The sequence below is a fragment of the Bos indicus x Bos taurus genome, chromosome X, assembly GCF_003369695.1.
Source record: "Bos indicus x Bos taurus breed Angus x Brahman F1 hybrid chromosome X, Bos_hybrid_MaternalHap_v2.0, whole genome shotgun sequence".
Taxonomy (NCBI): domain Eukaryota; kingdom Metazoa; phylum Chordata; class Mammalia; order Artiodactyla; family Bovidae; genus Bos; species Bos indicus x Bos taurus.
The window spans coordinates 129,337,207-129,356,671 of NC_040105.1; the positions used below are offsets into that span (position 1 = coordinate 129,337,207).

Sequence of the window (19,465 nt, forward strand, 5' to 3'; positions counted from 1 at the left end):
ATTTTGTTGTTTTCTGTCTAACCTCAACATGAATCATCCATAGGTATACTTATATCTCCTCCCTGTTGAACCTCCCTCCTATCTCTCTCGCCATATTATCCCTCTAGGTTGATACAGAGCCCCTGTTTGAGTTTTCTGAGCCATACAGCAAACTCCCTTTGGCTATCTTTGAGCATATGATAATTTAAGATTCCATGTTGCTCTTTCAATACATCTCACCTTTTCCTCCCCTCTCCCCATGTCCATAAGTCTATCCTCTACGTCTGTTTCTCCAATCAGTTCAGTTCAGTTCAGTTCAGTCGCTCAGTCGTGTCCGACTCTTTGCGACCCTGTGAAGTGCAGCACGCCAGGCCTCCCTGTCCATCACCAACTCCCGGAGTTCACCCAAACTCACGTCCATCCAGCCATCTCATCCTCTGTCGTCCCCTTTTCTTCCTGCCCCCAATCCCTGGCAGCATCAGAGTCTTTTCCAATGAGTCAACTCTTCGCATGAGGTGGCCAAAGTACTGGAGTTTCAGCTTTAGCGTCATTCCTTCCAAAGAACACCCAGGACTGATCTCTTTCGGAATGGACCGGTTGGATCTCCTTGCAGTCCATGGGACTCTCAATAGTCTTCTCCAACACCACAGTTCAAGAGCATCAATTCTTTGGCGCTCAGTTTTCTTCACAGTCCAACTCTCACACCTGTACACGACCACCGGAAAAACCATGGCCTTGACTAGACGGACCTTTGTTGGCAAAGTAATGTCCCTGCTTTTGAGTATGCTATCTAGGTTGGTCATAAATTTCCTTCCAAGGAGTAAGCGTCTTTTAATTTCATGGCTGCAATCACCATCTGCAGTGATTTGGAGCCCCCCAAAATAAAGTCTGCCACTGTTTTCCACTGTTTCCCCATCTATTTCCCATGAAGTGATGGGACCAGATGGCATGATCTTCGTTTTCTGAATATTGAGCTTTAAGCCTACTTTTTCACTCTCCTCTTTCACTTTCATCAAGAGGCTTTTGAGTTCCTCTTCACTTTCTGCCATAAGGGTGGTGTCATCTGCATATCTGAGGATATTGATATTTCTCCCAGCAATCTTGATTCCAGCTTGTGCGTCTTCCAGCCCAGCATTTCTCGTGATGTACTCTGCATATAAGTTAAATAAGCATAAGCAGGGTGACAATACACAGCCTTGACGTACTCCTTTTCCTATTTGGAACCAGTCTGTTTCTCCATTGCTGCCCTGTAAATGAATTCTTCAGTACCATTTTTCTAGTTTCTGTATATATGCGTTAAAATATGATATTTCTCTTTCTCTTTCTGACTTACTTCACTCTATATAATAGGTTCTAGGTTCATCCACCACGTTAGAACTGACTCAAATGCGTTCCTTCTTATGGCTGTGTAATATTTCCACCATGTATATGTCCACAACTTCTTCATGCATTCTTCTGTCAGTGGACATCTAGGTTGCTTCCATGTTCTAGCTGTTGTAAATAGTGCTGCAGTGAACAATGGGATACATGTGTCCCTTTCGATTTTGATTTCTTCAGGGTATATGCCTAGGAGTAGGATTGCTGGGTCATGTGGTGCTTTTATTCCTAGTTTCTTAAGGAATCTCCATACCGTCTTCCATAGTGGCTGTTATCAATTTTCATTCCGACCAACAGTGCAGGAGCTTTCCCTTTTCTCCACACCCTCTCCAGCATTTATTGTTTGCAGACTTTGAGGATGGCCATTGTGACTGGTATGAGGTGATATCTCATTGTGGCTTTGACTTGCATTTCTCTAATAATGAGCGATGTTGAGCATCTTTTCAGGTGTGTGTTGGTCATCTGTATGTCTTCTGTCGAGAAATGTCTGTTTAGGTCTTTTTCTCACTTTTTGATTGGGTTGTTTGTTTTCCTGATATTGAGTTATATGAGCTGCTTGTATATTTTGGAAATTAATCCTTTGTCAGTTGTTTCATTTGCTGTCATTTTCTCCCATTCTGAGGACTGTCTTTTCATCTTGCTTATCGTTTCCTTTGCTGTGCAAAAGATGCTAAGTTTAATCAGGTCCCACTGGTTTGCTTTGAATTTTGTTTCCATTACTCTAGGAAATGGGACATAGAGGATCTTGCTTTGATTTATGTCAACAAGTGTTCTGCCTATGTTCTCTTCTAAGAGTTTTATAGTTTCTGGTCTTACAGTTAGGTCTTTAATCCATTTTGAGTTTATCTTTGTGTATGGTGTTAGGAAGTGTTCTAATTTCATTCTTTTGCATGTAGCTGCCCAGTTTTCCCTGCACCACTTATTGAAGAGGCTATCTTTTCCCCATTGTATATTCTTGCCTCCTTTGTCAAAAATAAGGTACCTGTAGGTGCATGGATTTATTTCTGGGCTTTCTATCTTGTTCCCTTGGTCTATATTTCTGTGTTTTGTTTTTTTTTTTTTTTGTGCCAGTACCATTCTGTCTTGATGACTGTACCTTTGTAGTATTATCTGAAGTCAGGAAGGTTGGTTCCTCCAGCTCCCTTGTTCTTTTTTAAGACTGCTTTGGCTATCTGGAGTCTTTTGTGTTTCCATATGAACTGTGAAAATTTTTGTTGTAGTTCTGTGAAAAATGCCATTGGTCATTTGATAGGTATTGCACTGAGTGTGTGGATTACATTTGGTAGTATAATCGTTTTCACAATATTGATTCTTCCATCCCAGGAACATGGAATATCTCTCCATCTGTTTCTGTTTGGTTTCTTTCATTAGTGTCTTATAATTTTCTGTGTACAGTTCTTTCATCTCCTTAGGTAAGTTTATTCCTATATACTTAATTCTTTTCATTGCAGTGGTGAATGGGATTGATTCCTTAATTGCTCTCTCTGATTTTTCATTGTTAGTATATGGAAATGCAAGTGATTTCTGTGTATTGATTTTGTATCCTGCAACTTTGCTAAATTCACTGATTAGCTCCAGTAATTTTCTGATAGTATCTTTAGGGTGTTTTATGTACAGTATCATGTCATCTGCAAACAGTGAGAACTTTACTTCTTCTTTTCTGATCTGGATTCCTTTATTTCTGTTTCTTCGCTGATTGCTGTCACTAGGACTTCCAGAACTATGTTGAATAGTAGTGGTGAAAGTGGACACCCTTGTCTTGTTCCTGATCTTAGTGGGAATGCTTTCAGTTTTTCACCATTGAGACTAATGTTTGCTGTAGGCCAATCATATATGGCCTTTACTATGTTGAGGTAGGTTCCTTCTATGTCCATTTTTTGAAGAGTTTTAATCATAAATAGGTGCTGAATTTTGTCAAAGGCTTTTTCTGCATCAATTGAGATTATCATATGGTTTTTATCTTTCAATATGTTACTATGGTGTATCACATTGATTGATTTCCATATATTGAATCCTTGCATCCCTGGATTAAACCCAACTTGATCGTGGTGTATGAGCTTTTAGATGTGTTGCCGTCCAGCATTTACCAAAAAGTTTTCAGGAGCTTAACTGAAGTGGTGGGATAGTGTAGTTTGTGTGTCATAGGAATCTCCTCAAAGGATGATGTCATCAGTGTGAGGTCCTAATTGTGTCCTAGAAAAAGTTAGAGCTGGTGAAAATGTTGCCTTCAAAGACTGTGTGAGATGGCAGGTGTGGACACTGGCCCCACTGAGTAGACAGGTGACGGTGTATCGTTTCCCTTTGAAGGTGAAGGTTCAGTGTAGCTGAGAAGTTGTTGAAATAGGCAGTGAAAACAGCATGCTAGCCAAATGTTTTGCTATGACTGAAAAGTATTTGCCAGTTATTTGTTGGAAGCAGTATTATCAACAAAATACATGGAGCCCTAGTGAGTGGGGCCATGACACCAAGGGTACAAGTTCACACTGAGGCCCTGTTCTTGCTTTACAGCTTTAAGATCAAGTAAAATTTGTTAAGTGCAGCAGAAGTTGGGATAATCACACCTTGCTCAGTAGGTTTCCTATAACAGGTTTCAATTTGTGAAGACCCTGCTTTCATTGAGATTGAATCTTTTAAAAAACAACTGAGGTGAAAAGTGTGATTGCATCTAAGGGAAAAGGGCCATAGGGTCTCATATTTTAAAGGTGAGTATAGGGGCAAGGGCTGAATTTTATTACTCATTGAGTTAGATTCTCCACGTGCACTAGAGGCTACTTGGGGTAATGGAGGTTTTGGCACTGGGAAATGTAGGCAAGGCAGTAATTCCAGTGGTTAAGGTTAGGCATATCTGTTTCTATGTCACGTTCCTTTACTCCCTGGTTGTTTGTAGTAGCTTGCCCAAATGTGGGCCAGAAGAGGAACAGAAATTGATGAGGGGCAAAAACTCAATTGTCACACCTGAAAAGTGGGATCTGATTATTGCACAGAGCCACCACCCCTACATCACCCCTCTCCCTAGATGGGACCTCTGAAACACACAGAAACACCAAGTCCTTTTCCTTCTCACCAGTGGGATGAAGAGTTCAGGAAGCAATCTTCAGTCTGCAGTTCTCAGTCTTCACCCAGTCCTCAGTCCCAGTGTCTGGGTAAGTATGGACTGGCTGGTCTGGGCCCTAGACTGAAAGGACGCCTCCTCCCTCCCTCCTCACACACCGGACCCTTCCCTTTCTCCCCTCTCCATCATCAAAAACACACGCACACACATCTTTTTACTGCTTGTTGATACTTTAATCGTCAACATCTGAATACTTTGATCAGTCCAGAGGGGACCATCGTTGTATGTTTGATGTCTGCACAAACGACTATTCTGCCTTTGCTTTTCCTGGAGTTACAGCAGATGGCTCAGCATCTTGGGCTCCAGGTGGGCACAGGGGCTTACTTGCAGAATCGTCAGAAGTGTTGGAAGAATCCTCTGGGGGTTCTTCATCCGCCATTGGCCCACTTTCATTCTTCTTTTTATTCTGCGGGTGGTGGTAGAAGACTGGATTCGCCGACTTCTTCCCTTTCTTTTTCCGGCCCGGATTCCGCTGAAGGGTTGATTTTACCTTCCTCGTGGGCTTTCGTATCTGGTAAGAAAACAGAGTCATCCAGAAAGACATTAGTGGAGGAGGATGGGAAGAACTTTGAGAGAACGGGTGTGCATTGAGGAGGGGTTTGTGCCAGGCAAGCTGCGGCAGGGCGAGTCTTGGGTGGGGGATGAAGAGGAAGAACATGAGCAGGGTAATCTGACCTTCTGACTGTCCAAGCCATCGGACTGATCAGTGTTCTTTCTCTTCCTTTCGTTAGCACTTGAAGCTTGTTGCTGCAAATGGAAAGCGTCTATCTCGATTTCTGTTTCCTCCTCCTTCACTTCCTTAATTAGGTCTGCCATGTTGTAGCAACGGTGGCCTCCACCAAGGCGCCTGGCGTCTCTATATATACCGTCGCAGGACAATGGTGAGCCACAACTGTCCGTTTGATTGGTCAGCAAGAAATTTCTCCAGCCAATGGTAGCCCTGACACTGCTGACATCACAAAGCGCCGCTTGGGAACATCCATGGGGGCGGGGAGGGTGCAAAGGAGTCCAAGTGCTCTGGTTTGAGAAAAGAAGTGCTTTCGCAACAACCATTAAAGAGCCTTCCCAATTTGACTTTCCGGAAAACATTTCCTCATCTTGTCCAGTTCAGTTCTTGTGGTGTAGAAGTTAGGGAGCCAGTGTTCCTTCCAAACCATTTCTCATGGCCACCCCCATTCAGTGTTTAATTCTGTCATCTTCCGGATCTCATTACCTAGTATTTGGTGTGTTGTTTTTTTTTAAACAGTTTACTTTAGAAGTTTTAGATTTGCACGATAATTGTGAAGAGTGTTTTCATATACTCCACAACCAATTCTCTTGTTTACCATTGTACATTAGTATTGAACATTTGTTCAAATTAGTGAACCCACAGTGAAAGAGTATTATGAACTAAAGTCTGGACATTATCAGATTTCTTTCAGTACAGTTCAGTTCAGTCGCTCAGTTGTGTCCGACTCTTTGCGACCCCATGAACAGCACGCCAAGCCTCCCTGTCCATCACCAACTCCGGGAGTTTACCCAAACCTATATCCATTGAGTCGGTGATTCCATCCAACCATCTCATCCACTGTTGTCCCCTTCTCCTCCTGCCCTCAAACTTTCCCAGCATCAGGGTCTTTCCAAATGAGTCATCTCTTTGCATCAGGTGGCGAAAGTATTGGAGTTTCAGCTTCAACATCAGTCCTTCAAATGAACACCCAGGACTGATCTCCTTTAGAATGGACTGGTTGGATCTCCTTGCAGTCCAAGGGACTCTCAAGAGTCTTCTCCAACACCACAGTTCAAAAGCATCAATTCTTCGGCGCTCAGCTTTCTTCACAGTCCAACTCCCACATCCATACATGACCACTGGAAAAACCATAACCTTACTAGACGGACCTTTGTCAGCAAAGTAATGTCTGCTTTTTAATATGCTGTCTAGGTTGGTCAGAACTTTCCTTCCAAGGAGTAAGCGTCTTTTAGTTTCATGGCTTCTGTCACCATCTGCAGTGATTTTGGAGGCCACAAAAGTAAAGTCTGCCACTGTTTCCATTGTTTCCCCATCTATTTGCCAGGAAGTGATGGGACCGGATGCTATCATCTTCGTTTTCTGAATGTTGAGCTTTAAGCCAACTTTTTCACTCTCCTCTTTCACTTTCATCAGGAAGCTCTAGTTCTTCTTCATTTTCTGCCATAAGTGTGGTGTCATCAGCGTATCTGAGGTTATTGATATTTCTCCCGGCACTCTTGTTTCCAGCTTGTGCTTCATCCAGTGGATAGTTTCTCATGAAGTACTTTGCATATACGTTAAATAAGCAGGGTGACAACATACAGCCTTGACTTACTCACTTCCCGATTTGGACCCAGCTCGTCATTGCATGTTCAGTTCTAACTGTTGCTTCGTGACCTGCATACAGATTTCTCAAGAGGCAGTTCAGGTGGTCTGGTATTCCCATCTCTTTCAAAATTTTCCGGTTTGTTGTGATCCACACAGTCAAAGGCTATGGCATAGTCAATAAAGCAGAAATAGATGTTTTTCTGGAACATTTTCAGATTTCCTTGGTTTTTACCTAATGTCCTTTTGCTGTCCCAGTATCCATCCAGGATACCATACTAAATCCAGTCATTCCATATTCTGCCTTGTTAGGTTCCTCTTTGCTGTGACAATTTTTTAGATTTCTTTTTTTTTTTTTCTATTATTAAAAAATTTGTTCATTTTTTAATTGAAGGATAATTGCTCTACTAAATTTTGTTGTTTTCTGTCTAACCTCAACATGAATCATCCATAGGTATACTTATATCTCCTCCCTGTTGAACCTCCCTCCTATCTCTCTCACCATATTATCCCTCTAGGTTGATACAGAGCCCCTGTTTGAGTTTTCTGAGCCATACAGCAAACTCCCTTTGGCTATCTTTGAGCATATGATAATTTAAGATTCCATGTTGCTCTTTCAATACATCTCACCTTTTCCTCCCCTCTCCCCATGTCCATAAGTCTATTCTCTATGTCTGTTTCTCCAATCAGTTCAGTTCAGTTCAGTTCAGTCGCTCAGTCGTGTCCGACTCTTTGCGACCCTGTGAAGTGCAGCACGCCAGGCCTCCCTGTCCATCACCAACTCCCGGAGTTCACCCAAACTCACGTCCATCGAGTCGGTGATGCCATCCAGCCATCTCATCCTCTGTCGTCCCCTTTTCCTCCTGCCCCCAATCCCTGGCAGCATCAGAGTCTTTTCCAATGAGTCAACTCTTCGCATGAGGTGGCCAAAGTACTGGAGTTTCAGCTTTAGCATCATTCCTTCCAAAGAACACCCAGGACTGATCTCTTTCAGAATGGACCGGTTGGATCTCCTTGCAGTCCATGGGACTCTCAATAGTCTTCTCCAACACCACAGTTCAAGAGCATCAATTCTTTGGCGCTCAGTTTTCTTCACAGTCCAACTCTCACACCTGTACACGACCACCGGAAAAACCATGGCCTTGACTAGACGGACCTTTGTTGGCAAAGTAATGTCCCTGCTTTTGAGTATGCTATCTAGGTTGGTCATAAATTTCCTTCCAAGGAGTAAGCGTCTTTTAATTTCATGGCTGCAATCACCATCTGCAGTGATTTTGGAGCCCCCCAAAATAAAGTCTGCCACTGTTTTCCACTGTTTCCCCATCTATTTCCCATGAAGTGATGGGACCAGATGGCATGATCTTCGTTTTCTGAATATTGAGCTTTAAGCCTACTTTTTCACTCTCCTCTTTCACTTTCATCAAGAGGCTTTTGAGTTCCTCTTCACTTTCTGCCATAAGGGTGGTGTCATCTGCATATCTGAGGATATTGATATTTCTCCCAGCAATCTTGATTCCAGCTTGTGCGTCTTCCAGCCCAGCATTTCTCGTGATGTACTCTGCATATAAGTTAAATAAGCATAAGCAGGGTGACAATACACAGCCTTGACGTACTCCTTTTCCTATTTGGAACCAGTCTGTTTCTCCATTGCTGCCCTGTAAATGAATTCTTCAGTACCATTTTTCTAGTTTCTGTATATATGCTTTAAAATATGATATTTCTCTTTCTCTTTCTGATTTACTTCACTCTAAGTAATATGTTCTAGGTTCATCCACCATATTAGAACTGACTCAAATGCGTTCCTTTTTTTGACTGTGTAATATTCCATTGCATATATGTACCACAACTTCTTTATGCATTCTTCTGTCAGTGAACATCTAGGTTGCTTCCATGTTCTAGCTGTTGTAAATAGTGCTGCAGTGAACAATGGGATACATGTGTCCCTTTCGATTTTGATTTCTTCAGGGTATATGCCTAGGAGTAGTTTTGCTGGGTCATGTGGTGCTTTTATTGCTAGTTTCTTAAGGAATCTCCATACCGTCTTCCATAGTGGCTGTATCAATTTTCATTCCGACCAGAATGCAGGAGCTTTCCCTTTTCTTCACACCCTCTCCAGCATTTATTGTTTGCAGACTTTGAGGATGGCCATTGTGACTGGTATGAGGTGATATCTCATTGTGGCTTTGACTTGCATTTCTCTAATAATGAGCGATGTTGAGCATCTTTTCAGGTGTGTGTTGGTCATCTGTATGTCTTCTGTCGAGAAATGTCTGTTTAGGTCTTTTTCTCACTTTTTGATTGGGTTGTTTGTTTTCCTGATATTGAGTTATATGAGCTGCTTGTATATTTTGGAAATTAATCCTTTGTCAGTTGTTTCATTTGCTGTCATTTTCTCCCATTCTGAGGACTGTCTTTTCATCTTGCTTATCGTTTCCTTTGCTGTGCAAAAGATGCTAAGTTTAATCAGGTCCCACTGGTTTGCTTTGATTTTTGTTTCCATTACTCTAGGAAATGGGACATAGAGGATCTTGCTTTGATTTATGTCAACAAGTGTTCTGCCTATGTTCTCTTCTAAGAGTTTTATAGTTTCTGGTCTTACAGTTAGGTCTCTAATCCATTTTGAGTTTATCTTTGTGTATGGTGTTAGGAAGTGTTCTAATTTCATTCTTTTGCATGTAGCTGCCCAGTTTTCCCTGCACCACTTATTGAAGAGGCTATCTTTTCCCCATTGTATATTCTTGCCTCCTTTGTCAAAAATAAGGTACCTGTAGGTGCATGGATTTATTTCTGGGCTTTCTATCTTGTTCCCTTGGTCTACATTTCTGTTTTGTGTGTGTGTGTGTGTGTGTGCCAGTACCATTCTGTCTTGATGACTGTACCTTTGTAGTATTATCTGAAGTCAGGAAGGTTGGTTCCTCCAGCTCCCTTGTTCTTTTTTAAGACTGCTTTGGCTATCTGGAGTCTTTTGTGTTTCCATATGAACTGTGAAAATTTTTGTTCTAGTTCTGTGAAAAATGCCATTGGTCATTTGATATGTATTGCACTGAGTGTGTAGATTACATTTGGTAGTATAATCATTTTCACAATATTGATTCTTCCATCCCAGGAACATGGAATATCTCTCCATCTGTTTATGTTTGGTTTCTTTCATTAGTGTCTTATAATTTTCTGTGTACAGTTCTTTCATCTCCTTAGGTAAGTTTATTCCTATATATTTAATTCTTTTCATTGCAGTGGTGAATGGGATTGATTCCTTAATTGCTCTCTCTGATTTTTCATTGTTAGTATATGGAAATGCAAGTGATTTCTGTGTATTGATTTTGTATCCTGCAACTTTGCTAAATTCACTGATTAGCTCCAGTAATTTTCTGATAGTATCTTTAGGGTGTTCTATGTACAGTATCATGTCATCTGCAAACAGTGAGAACTTTACTTCTTCTTTTCTGATCTGGATTCCTTTTATTTCTGTTTCTTCTCTGATTGCTGTCACTAGGACTTCCAGAACTATGTTGAATAGTAGTGGTGAAAGTGGACACCCTTGTCTTGTTCCTGATCTTAGTGGGAATGCTTTCAGTTTTTCACCATTGAGACTAATGTTTGCTGTAGGCCAATCATATATGGCCTTTACTATGTTGAGGTAGATTCCTTCTATGTCCATTTTTTGAAGAGTTTTAATCATAAATAGGTGCTGAATTTTGTCAAAGGCTTTTTCTGCATCAATTGAGATTATCATATGGTTTTTATCTTTCAATTTGTTACTATGGTGTATCACATTGATTGATTTCCATATATTGAATCCTTGCATCCCTGGATTAAACCCAACTTGATCGTGGTGTATGAGCTTTTTGATGTGTTGCCGTCCAGCATTTACCAAAAAGTTTTCAGGAACTTATCTGAAGTGGTGGGATAGTGTAGTTTGTGTGTCGTAGGAATCTCCTCAAAGGAGGATATCATCAGTGTGAGGTCCTAATTGTGTACCTGGAAAAAGTTAGAGCAGGTGAAAATGTTGCCTTCAAAGACTGTGTGAGATGGCAGGTGTGGACACTGGCCCCACTGAGTAGACAGGTGACGGTGTATCGTTTCCCTTTGAAGGTGAAGGTTCAGTGTAGCTGAGAAGTTGTTGAAATAGGCAGTGAAAACAGCATGCTAGCCAAATGTTTTGCTATGACTGAAAAGTATTTGCCAGTTATTTGTTGGAAGCAGTATTATCAACAAAATACATGGAGCCCTAGTGAGTGGGGCCATGACACCAAGGGTACAAGTTCACACTGAGGCCCTGTTCTTGCTTTACAGCTTTAAGATCAAGTAAAATTTGTTAAGTGCAGCAGAAGTTGGGATAATCACACCTTGCTCAGTAGGTTTCCTATAACAGGTTTCAATTTGTGAAGACCCTGCTTTCATTGAGATTGAATCTTTTAAAAAACAACTGAGGTGAAAAGTGTGATTGCATCTAAGGGAAAAAGGGCCATAGGGTCTCATATTTTAAAGGTGAGTATAGGGGCAAGGGCTGAATTTTATTACTCATTGAGTTAGATTCTCCACGTGCACTAGAGGCTATTTGGGGTAATGGAGGTTTTCGCACTGGGAAATGTAGGCAAAGCAGTAATTCCAGTGGTTAAGGTTAGCTATATCTCTTTCTATGTCACATTCCTTTATTCCCTGGTTGTTTTTAGCAGCTTGCCCAAATGTGGACCAGAAAAGGAACAGAAATTGATGAGGGGTAAAAACTCAATTGTCAAACATGAAAAGTGGGATCTGATTATTACACAGAGCCACCACCCCTACATCACCCCTCTCCCTAAATGGGACCTCTGAAACATACAGAAACACCAGGTCCTATTCCTTCTCACCAGTGGGATGAAGTGTTCAGGAAGAAATCCTCAGTGGTTAGAAATCTTCAGTCTGCAGTTCTCAGTCTTCACCCAGTCCTCAGTCCCAGTGTCTGAGTAAGTATGGGCTCTCTGGTCTGGGCCCTAAACTGAAAGGATCCCACCTCCTTCCCTCTCACACACCTGACCCTTCCCTTCCTTCCCTCCCCATCATCAGAAAAACAGATACACGCATCTTTTACCGCTGTTGGTACTTTAATCATCAACATCTGAGTACTTTGGTCTGTCCAGAGGGGACCTTTGTTGTATGTTTGATCCCTGTACAAACGACTATTCTGCCTTTGCTTTTCCTGGAGTTATAGCAGATTGCTCAGTGGCTTGGGCTCCAGGTGGGCACAGGGGCTTACTTGGAGAATCGTCAGAAGTGTTGGAAGAATCCTCTGGGGTTTCTTCATCTGCCATCAGCTGATTTTCATTCTTTTTATTCTGTGGGTGGTGGTAGAAGACTAGTATTTTCAACTTCTTCCTTTTCTTAGTCCTGTCCTGATTCTTCTGAAGGGTTGATTTTACCTTTCTCATGATCTTTTGTGTCTGTTAAGAAAACAATCATCCAGAAAGACATTAGTGAAGGGGGTTGGGAAGGAGAACTTTGAGAGATCGGGAGTGCATTGAGGATGGGTTTGTGCCAAGCAAGGGCACAGTATGTCTCGGGTAGGGGATGAAGAGGAGAACCATGAGTAAGATAATCTGACCTTCTCACTGTCCAAATCCTTGGTCTGATCAGACATCTTTCTCTTCCTTCCTTTAGCCCTTGAGATTTATTGCTCCAAATTGACACTATCTCAATCTCTGACCCCTCCTCCTTCACTTCCTCAATTAGGTCTGCCCTGCTGTAGCAACAGTGGGTTACACCAAGGCACCTGGCATCTCTATATATACCTTCCCAAGACAATGAAGACCCACAATCATCAGCTTTGATTGGTCAGCAAGAAATTCCTCTGGCCAATGGTAGCCCTGACATGGCTTGTCATCACAGGGCACCACCTATGAACATCCATGGGGGAGGGGCAGGGCTCAGAGGAGTCTAGGTCCTCTGGTTTGAGAAAGGGGGTACCTCCTCATCACCCATTAAAGAGGTTTCCCAAGTTGACTTTCCACGTTTCCTCATCTTGTTTGGTTCAGTTCTTGTGGTGTACAAATTAGGAAGTAATCGTTCCCTCCAATCATTCCTCATGGCCATCCCCATTCAGTGTTTAATTCTGTTGTCCTCCAGATATCATCATGTAGTATTTTCAATTTTTTTTACAAAAAAACTTTTTACTTTAGAAGTTTTAGATTTATAGAAAAATTGTGAAGAATATATTAATATACTCCACAACCAATACCCCTTATTAACACTGTACATTAGTATGGAACATTTGTTAACTTAGTGAACCAACACTGAAAGATTATTATTGACTAAAGTCTGGACTTTATCAGATTTCCTTGGTTTTTACCTAATGTCTTTTTGCCATCCCAATACCCTATCCATGATACTGCACTAAATTGAGTAATTCCATGTTATGCCTTCTTAGGTTCCTCTGCACTGTGACAGTTTTTTAGATTTCTCGTTTCTGAGGACCTTGACAGTTTGGAGTTTTGCGTTTTGGTTTTTAGATTAGATCCTGAGATGTTATTGTTCTTATCGTGAAAAGTTTTTATAAATTTCTTCTTCCAGAGAACCTCATCTCACGATAGTACTATCTGTGTTGTGGACCTCCCCATGGCAATGATTGAATTAATCTCTTGGCTTTGTCACAGAGGTGACACACATGTTCCTCTCTAGATCCCAAAGGATCAAGTTCGTTTGTAGTTATGAGGCATAGGTGGCAGCATCGGAGCATTTTGTAAAGTACTAGTGAATCCACCTACCATTGCAGGAGAAGCAGGGGATGTGGGTTTGATCCCCTGGAGGAAGCAATGGCAACCCACTCCAGTATTGTTGCCTGGGGAATCCCATGGACAGAGGATCATGGCTGGCTACAATTCATCGGGTAACAAAGAGTCAGATATGACTGACCACACACACACAGACACACAGCAAGGCATTTTCTTTTATATATCATACTTTCAACATCCCACGTAGCAACTGCTCTTCCTCCATGGGAATGAGCATCCTGTCTATTGAATAGACTGTCAGTTTTCTTCTGAGTTCTATAGAGAAAGGGGGCCAACACATGGGTGAGACACAACCAGTGTTCAAATGATAAGGCTCGTTTCTTTGAGGTTAGTATCAGTCACGGGTTAGCTTGGAATCGATACACATGATTCAACCTGAGACTCACACATAAGTCCAGGTTGAGATACAGAATTTAGAACTGCTTTAAGGAGGGTCCCAATGCAATAAATTTTCACTATATGCCAACTGGCTAAACTGATTTATGTTGGTCAAAGCTTTAGCAGGCACTCACAAATGCAGCACAAAGAAGCAAGGTGAAAGCACAAGCTAGCCAGATGGCAGTAGCTCAAAGTGCATGTTCTCCAGCTACAGCAGAGCCAGTGTGAAAGCCAAAGAAGAGAGAAGAGACCCCAGGCGGTAAGGGACAGCATCTCAGTATCCTGCTCTTGGGGCCAATTGCTGCCATCACTCCACAGAGACAGGATGGATCCTTCAACGACAATTCAGTTTGGATACTGAGACTGATAACATATACCCCCAGAGAGTATGAAAAAATTCATCACTCACATAATGAGTTTTTCTGGGGAGAGAAGAGCAAGCTCTCAAGAAGGTTGAAGAATAGCTGAATAGAGCAGGGAAGGGAGACTGGCTTGGCTTTTAAGGTGGTAAAAGGGGATAAAGCTGGAGAGATCTGCATATAGGTCAGGGCTTGGATGATGTGAACTTCCTTTTGGCCCAGAGAAGACAGTACCTGGGCTTTCTTATCAGATATAGGTAAGTAGAGGAAGAGGTGTGATTCAGTTCAGTTCAATTCAGTCGCTCAGTCATGTCCGACTCTTTGTGACCTCATGAACCACAGCACAACAGGTCTCCCTGTCCATCACCAACTCCGGGAGTTTACCCAAACTCATGTCCATTGAGTCAGTAATGCCATCTAACCATCTCATCCTCTGTCGTCCCCTTCTCCTCCTGCCTTCAGTCTTTCCCAACATCAGAGTATTTTCAAATGAGTCAGCTCTTCGCATCAGGTGGCCAAAGTATTGGAGTTTCAGCTTCAGCATCAGTCCTTCCAATGAACACCCAGGAATGATCTCCTTTAGAAAAGACTGGTTGTATCTCCTTGCAGTCCAAGGGACTCTCAAGAGTCTTCTCCAACACCACAGTTCAAAAGCATCAATTCTTTTGTGCTCAGCTTTCTTTATAGTGCAACTCTCACATCCATACATGACTACTGGAAAAACCATAGCCTTGATTAGATGGACCTTTGTTGACAAAGTCATGTCTCTGGTTTTTCATATGTTGGCTAGGTTTGTCATAAGTTTCTTTCCAAGGAGTAAGTGTCTTTTAATTTCACGGCTGTAATCACCATCTGCAATGATTTTGGAGCCCAGAAAAATAAAGACAGCCAATATTTCCACTGTTTCCCCATCTATTTGCCACGAAGTGATGGGACCAGATGCCATGATCTTCGTTTTCTGAATGTTGAGCTTTAAACCAACTTTTTCACTCTCCTCTTTCACTTTCATCAAGAGGCTCTTTAGTTCTTTTTTACTTTCTGCCATAAGGGTGGTGTCATCTGTATATCTGAGGTTATTGATATTTCTCCTGACAATCTTGATTCCAGCTTGTGCTTCCCCCAGCCAGAATTTCTCATGATGTACTCTGCATATAAGTTAAATAAGCAGGGTGACAATACACAGGCTTGACGTGCTCCTTTTCCTATTTGGAACCAGTCTGTTGTTCCATGTCCAGTTCTAACTGTTGCTTCCTGACCTGCACATAGGTCTCTCAAGAGGCAGGTCAAGTGGTCTGGTATTCCCATCTCTTTCAGAATTTTACATAGTTTATTGTTATCCACACAGTCAAAGGCTTTGGCATAGTTAATAAAGCAGAAGTAGATGTTTTTTCTGGGATTCTCTTGGCTTTTCCTATGATCCAACGGACCTGTTGGAACTGACCTGTTCCAGTCCTGTGGCCACTGCTGAGTTTTCCAAATGTGCTGACATATTGACTGCAGCACTTTCACAGCATCATCTTTCAGGATTTGAAATAGCTCAACTGGAATTCCATCACCTCCACTAGCTTTGTTCGTAGTGATTCTTTCTAAGGCCCACTTGACTTCACGTTCCAGGATGTCTGGCTCTAGGTGAGTGATCACACCATCGTGATTATCTGGGTTGTGAAGATCTTTTTTGTACAGTTCTTCTGTGTAGTCTTGCCACCTTTTCTTAATATCTTCTGCTTCTGTTAGGTCCATACCATTTCTGTCCTTTATTGAGCCCGTCTTTGCATGAAATGTTCCCTTAGTATCTCTAATTTTCTTGAAGAGATCTCTAGTCTTTCCTATTCTATTGTTTTCCTCTATTTCTTTGCATTGATCACTGAGGAAGGCTTTCTTATCTCTCCTTGCTATTCGTTGGAACTCTGCATTCAAATGGGTATATTTTTCCTTTTCTTCTTTGCTTTTCGCTTCTCTTCTTTTCACAGCTATTTGTAAGGCCTCCTCAGGCAGCCATTTTGCTTTTTTGCATTTCTCTTTCTTGGGGATGGTCTTGATCCCTGTCTCCTGTACAGTGTCAGAAATCTCTGTCCATAGTTCATCAGGCACTCTGTCTATCAGATCTAGTCCCTTACATCTATTTTTCACTTCCACTGTATAATCATAAGGGATTTGATTTAGGTCATACCTGAATGGTCTAGTGGTTTTCCCTACTTTCTTCAATTTAAGTCTGAATTTTGCAATAAGGAGTTCATGATCTGTGCCACAGTCAGCTCCCAGTCTTGTTTTTGCTGACTGTATAGAGCTTCTCCATCTTTGGCTGCAAAGAATATAATCAATCTGATTTTGGTGTTGACCATCTGGTGATGTCCATGTGTAGAGTCTTCTCTTGTGTAGTTGGAAGAGGGTGTTTGCCATGACCAGTGCTTTCTCTTGACAGAACTCTATTAGCCTTTGCCCTCCTTCATTCCATACTCCAAGGCCAAATTTGCCTATTACTCTAGGTATTTCTTGACTTCCTACTTTTGCATTCCAGTCCCCTATAATGAAAAGTACATCTCTTTTGGATGTTAGTTCTAAAGGGTCTTGTAGATCTTCACAGAACTGTTCAGCTTCTTCAGCGTTACTGGTTGGGGCATAGACTTGGATTACAGTGATATTGAATGGTTTGCCTTGGAGACAAACAGAGATCATTCTGTCATTTTTGAGATTGCATCCAAGTACTGCATTTCGGACTCTTTTGTTGACTATGATGACTACTCTATTTCTTCTATGGGATTCCTGCCCGCAATAGTAGATATAATGGTCATATGAGTTAAATTCACCCATTCCAGTCCATCTTAGTTCACTGATTCCTAGAATGTTGACATTCACTCTTGCCATCTCCTGTTTGAGCACTTTCAATTGGCCTTGATTCGTGGACCTAACATTCCAGGTCCCTATGCAATATTGCTCTTTACAGCATTGGACCTTACTTCTATCTTTCCATGAAAAGTATGAAAAGAGGTGTGATAGGGCTCTTTTATAGAAATATGTGATGTAAATGCAAGGTGTTTTGCGCAGTTGTGAACTCTCACAACCATTATAACCAAGCTTGTTATATTGTTTTCAGTTAACCTGCTTTTCACTAGATTTGTTGTTGTTGTTCAGTTGTTCGTTCATGTCAGACTCTTTGGGACCCATGGACTGTAGCACGCCAGGTTTCCCTGTCGTTCACCCTCTCATAAGTTTGCTCAAACTCATGTCCATTGAGTTGGTGATGCCATCCAACTATCTCATCCTCTGTCGTCCCCTTCTCCTCCTGCCTTCAATCTTTCCCAGCATCAGGGTCTTTTTCAGTAAGTCAGTTCTTTGAATCAGGTGACTAAAGTATTGGAGCTTCAGCTTCAGCATCAGTCCTTCCAATGAATATTCAAGACTGATTTCCTTTACAATTGACTGGTTTGATCTTCTTTCAGTCCTAGGGACTCTCAAAAGTCTTCTCCAACACCACAGTTCAAAAGCATCAGTTCTTTGGCTCTCAGCTTTCTTTATGGTTCAGTTCTCACATTCATACATGACTAGTGGAGAAACCCTAGCTTTGATAGACGGAACTTGTTTTGCAAAGTATTGTCTCTGCTTTTTAGTATGCTGTTTAGGTTAGTTATAGGTTTTCTTCCAAGGAAGAAGCGTCTTTTAATATCATTGTTGCAGTCTTCAGCAATTTTGGAGCCCAAGAAAATAGTCTGTCATTGTTTCCATTTTTTCCCCATGTATATGCCATGAAGTGATGGGACTGGATGCCATGATGTTCGTTTCTTGAAGGTTGAGTGTTAAGCTAGCCTTTTCACTCTCCTCTTTCACTTTCATCAAGAGGCGCTGTACTTCCTCTTTGCTTTCTGCCATATAGGTTTTGTCATCTGCATATCTGAGGTTACTGTTATTTCTCCTGGCCATCTTGATTCCAGCTTGTGCTTTATCCTGCCCAGCATTTTACATGATGTACTCTGCTTATAAATTAAATAAGCAGGATGATAATATAGTGCCTTGATGTGCTTCCTTCCCAATTTGCAACCAGTCTGTTATTCCATGTCCAGTTCTAACTCTTGCTTCTTCACCTGCATACAGATTTCTCAGGAGGCAAGTAAGGTGGTCTGGTATTCTCACCTGTTTAAGAATTTTCCGCAATTTGTTGTGATGCACACAGTCAAAGGGTTTGACGTAGTCAGTAAAGCAGAAGTAGATGTTTTTCTGGCACTCTCTTGCTTTTCCTATGATCCAACGGATGTTGGCAATTTGATCTCTTTTTTGTCTGTGTTTTCTAAATCTAGCTTGAACATCTGAAATTTTTCAGTTCACGTACTGCTGAAGCCTAGCTTGGAGAATTTTGAGCATTACTTTCCTAGCGTGTGACAATTGTGTGAGAGTTTGAACATTCTTTAGCATTGCCTTACTTTGGGATTGTAATGAAAGGTGACCTTTTCCAGCCCTGTGGCCACTGCTGAGTTTTCCAAATTTGCTGGCTTATTCAGTGCAGGACTTCCACAGCATCATCTTTTAGAATTTGAAATAGCTCAACCTTGAATTCCATCACCTCTACTAGCTTTGTTCTTAGTAATACCTCCTAAGGCTCAGTGGAGTTAACTATACTTCAGTTGAAAACAATATTACAAGGGAGTATTGAATGTTGTGCTGTGCATCTTGGGTGGTGTTTGAGTGGATTGCTTCTGTGCTACATAGACAGATTGGTCCATGTTGAAGATTCCATTTCTGAATTTCTCCCAGAGGGACAAGATGGCAGAGTTTAGCCTCCCCTTCCACACCCCCACCCCCGATTTACCAGATGCAAGGTCTCTTGAACCATGTGGAATACTTCTCCTTAGAGGAATGTTCCTGAAGTGTATTCTCATCCAATGTGTTTTGGGCCTAAAAGGAGTGTGTAGTCAAAAAATTAATTAAATCCCCTCCTCTTGGAAATCGAAGAGTTTTTTTGGTATATTAAAGATTTTAGAAGTCTTGCAGCCTTGAATTGAACCCAGTATTAAACAAACTAATCTGTCTACAGAACCTTAATTTCATGACCCATATCCCGTGGACCTGGTTCAGCAGAAGACACCAAATGTCACCTCCCCCCTTACTGGCTAAATGCCTGATTCATTTACAGCTCTTTCAGCCCCTGGCCCTTCCAGATGGAAGTCTTAAGCAGGAAGTAAGAAAG

At 41.7% G+C, this 19,465-nt stretch overlaps 2 protein-coding genes across 4 annotated transcripts in view; one reads left to right on the forward strand and one right to left on the reverse strand.

Moving 5' to 3' along the window:
• Window positions 1-19,465, forward strand: part of HS6ST2 (heparan sulfate 6-O-sulfotransferase 2) — a 490,102-nt gene that overhangs the window by 274,192 nt on the left and 196,445 nt on the right. The gene's annotated exons all lie outside the window — the stretch shown is intronic.
• Window positions 4,620-5,440, reverse strand: LOC113887880. The gene is made up of 2 exons (XM_027535128.1): window positions 5,144-5,440; window positions 4,620-4,979 (listed from the first exon to the last, which is right to left on the reverse strand). Exons 1-2 carry the CDS (start codon window positions 5,282-5,284, stop codon window positions 4,716-4,718), a joined length of 405 nt encoding a protein of 134 aa, XP_027390929.1. The 5' UTR covers window positions 5,285-5,440; the 3' UTR covers window positions 4,620-4,715.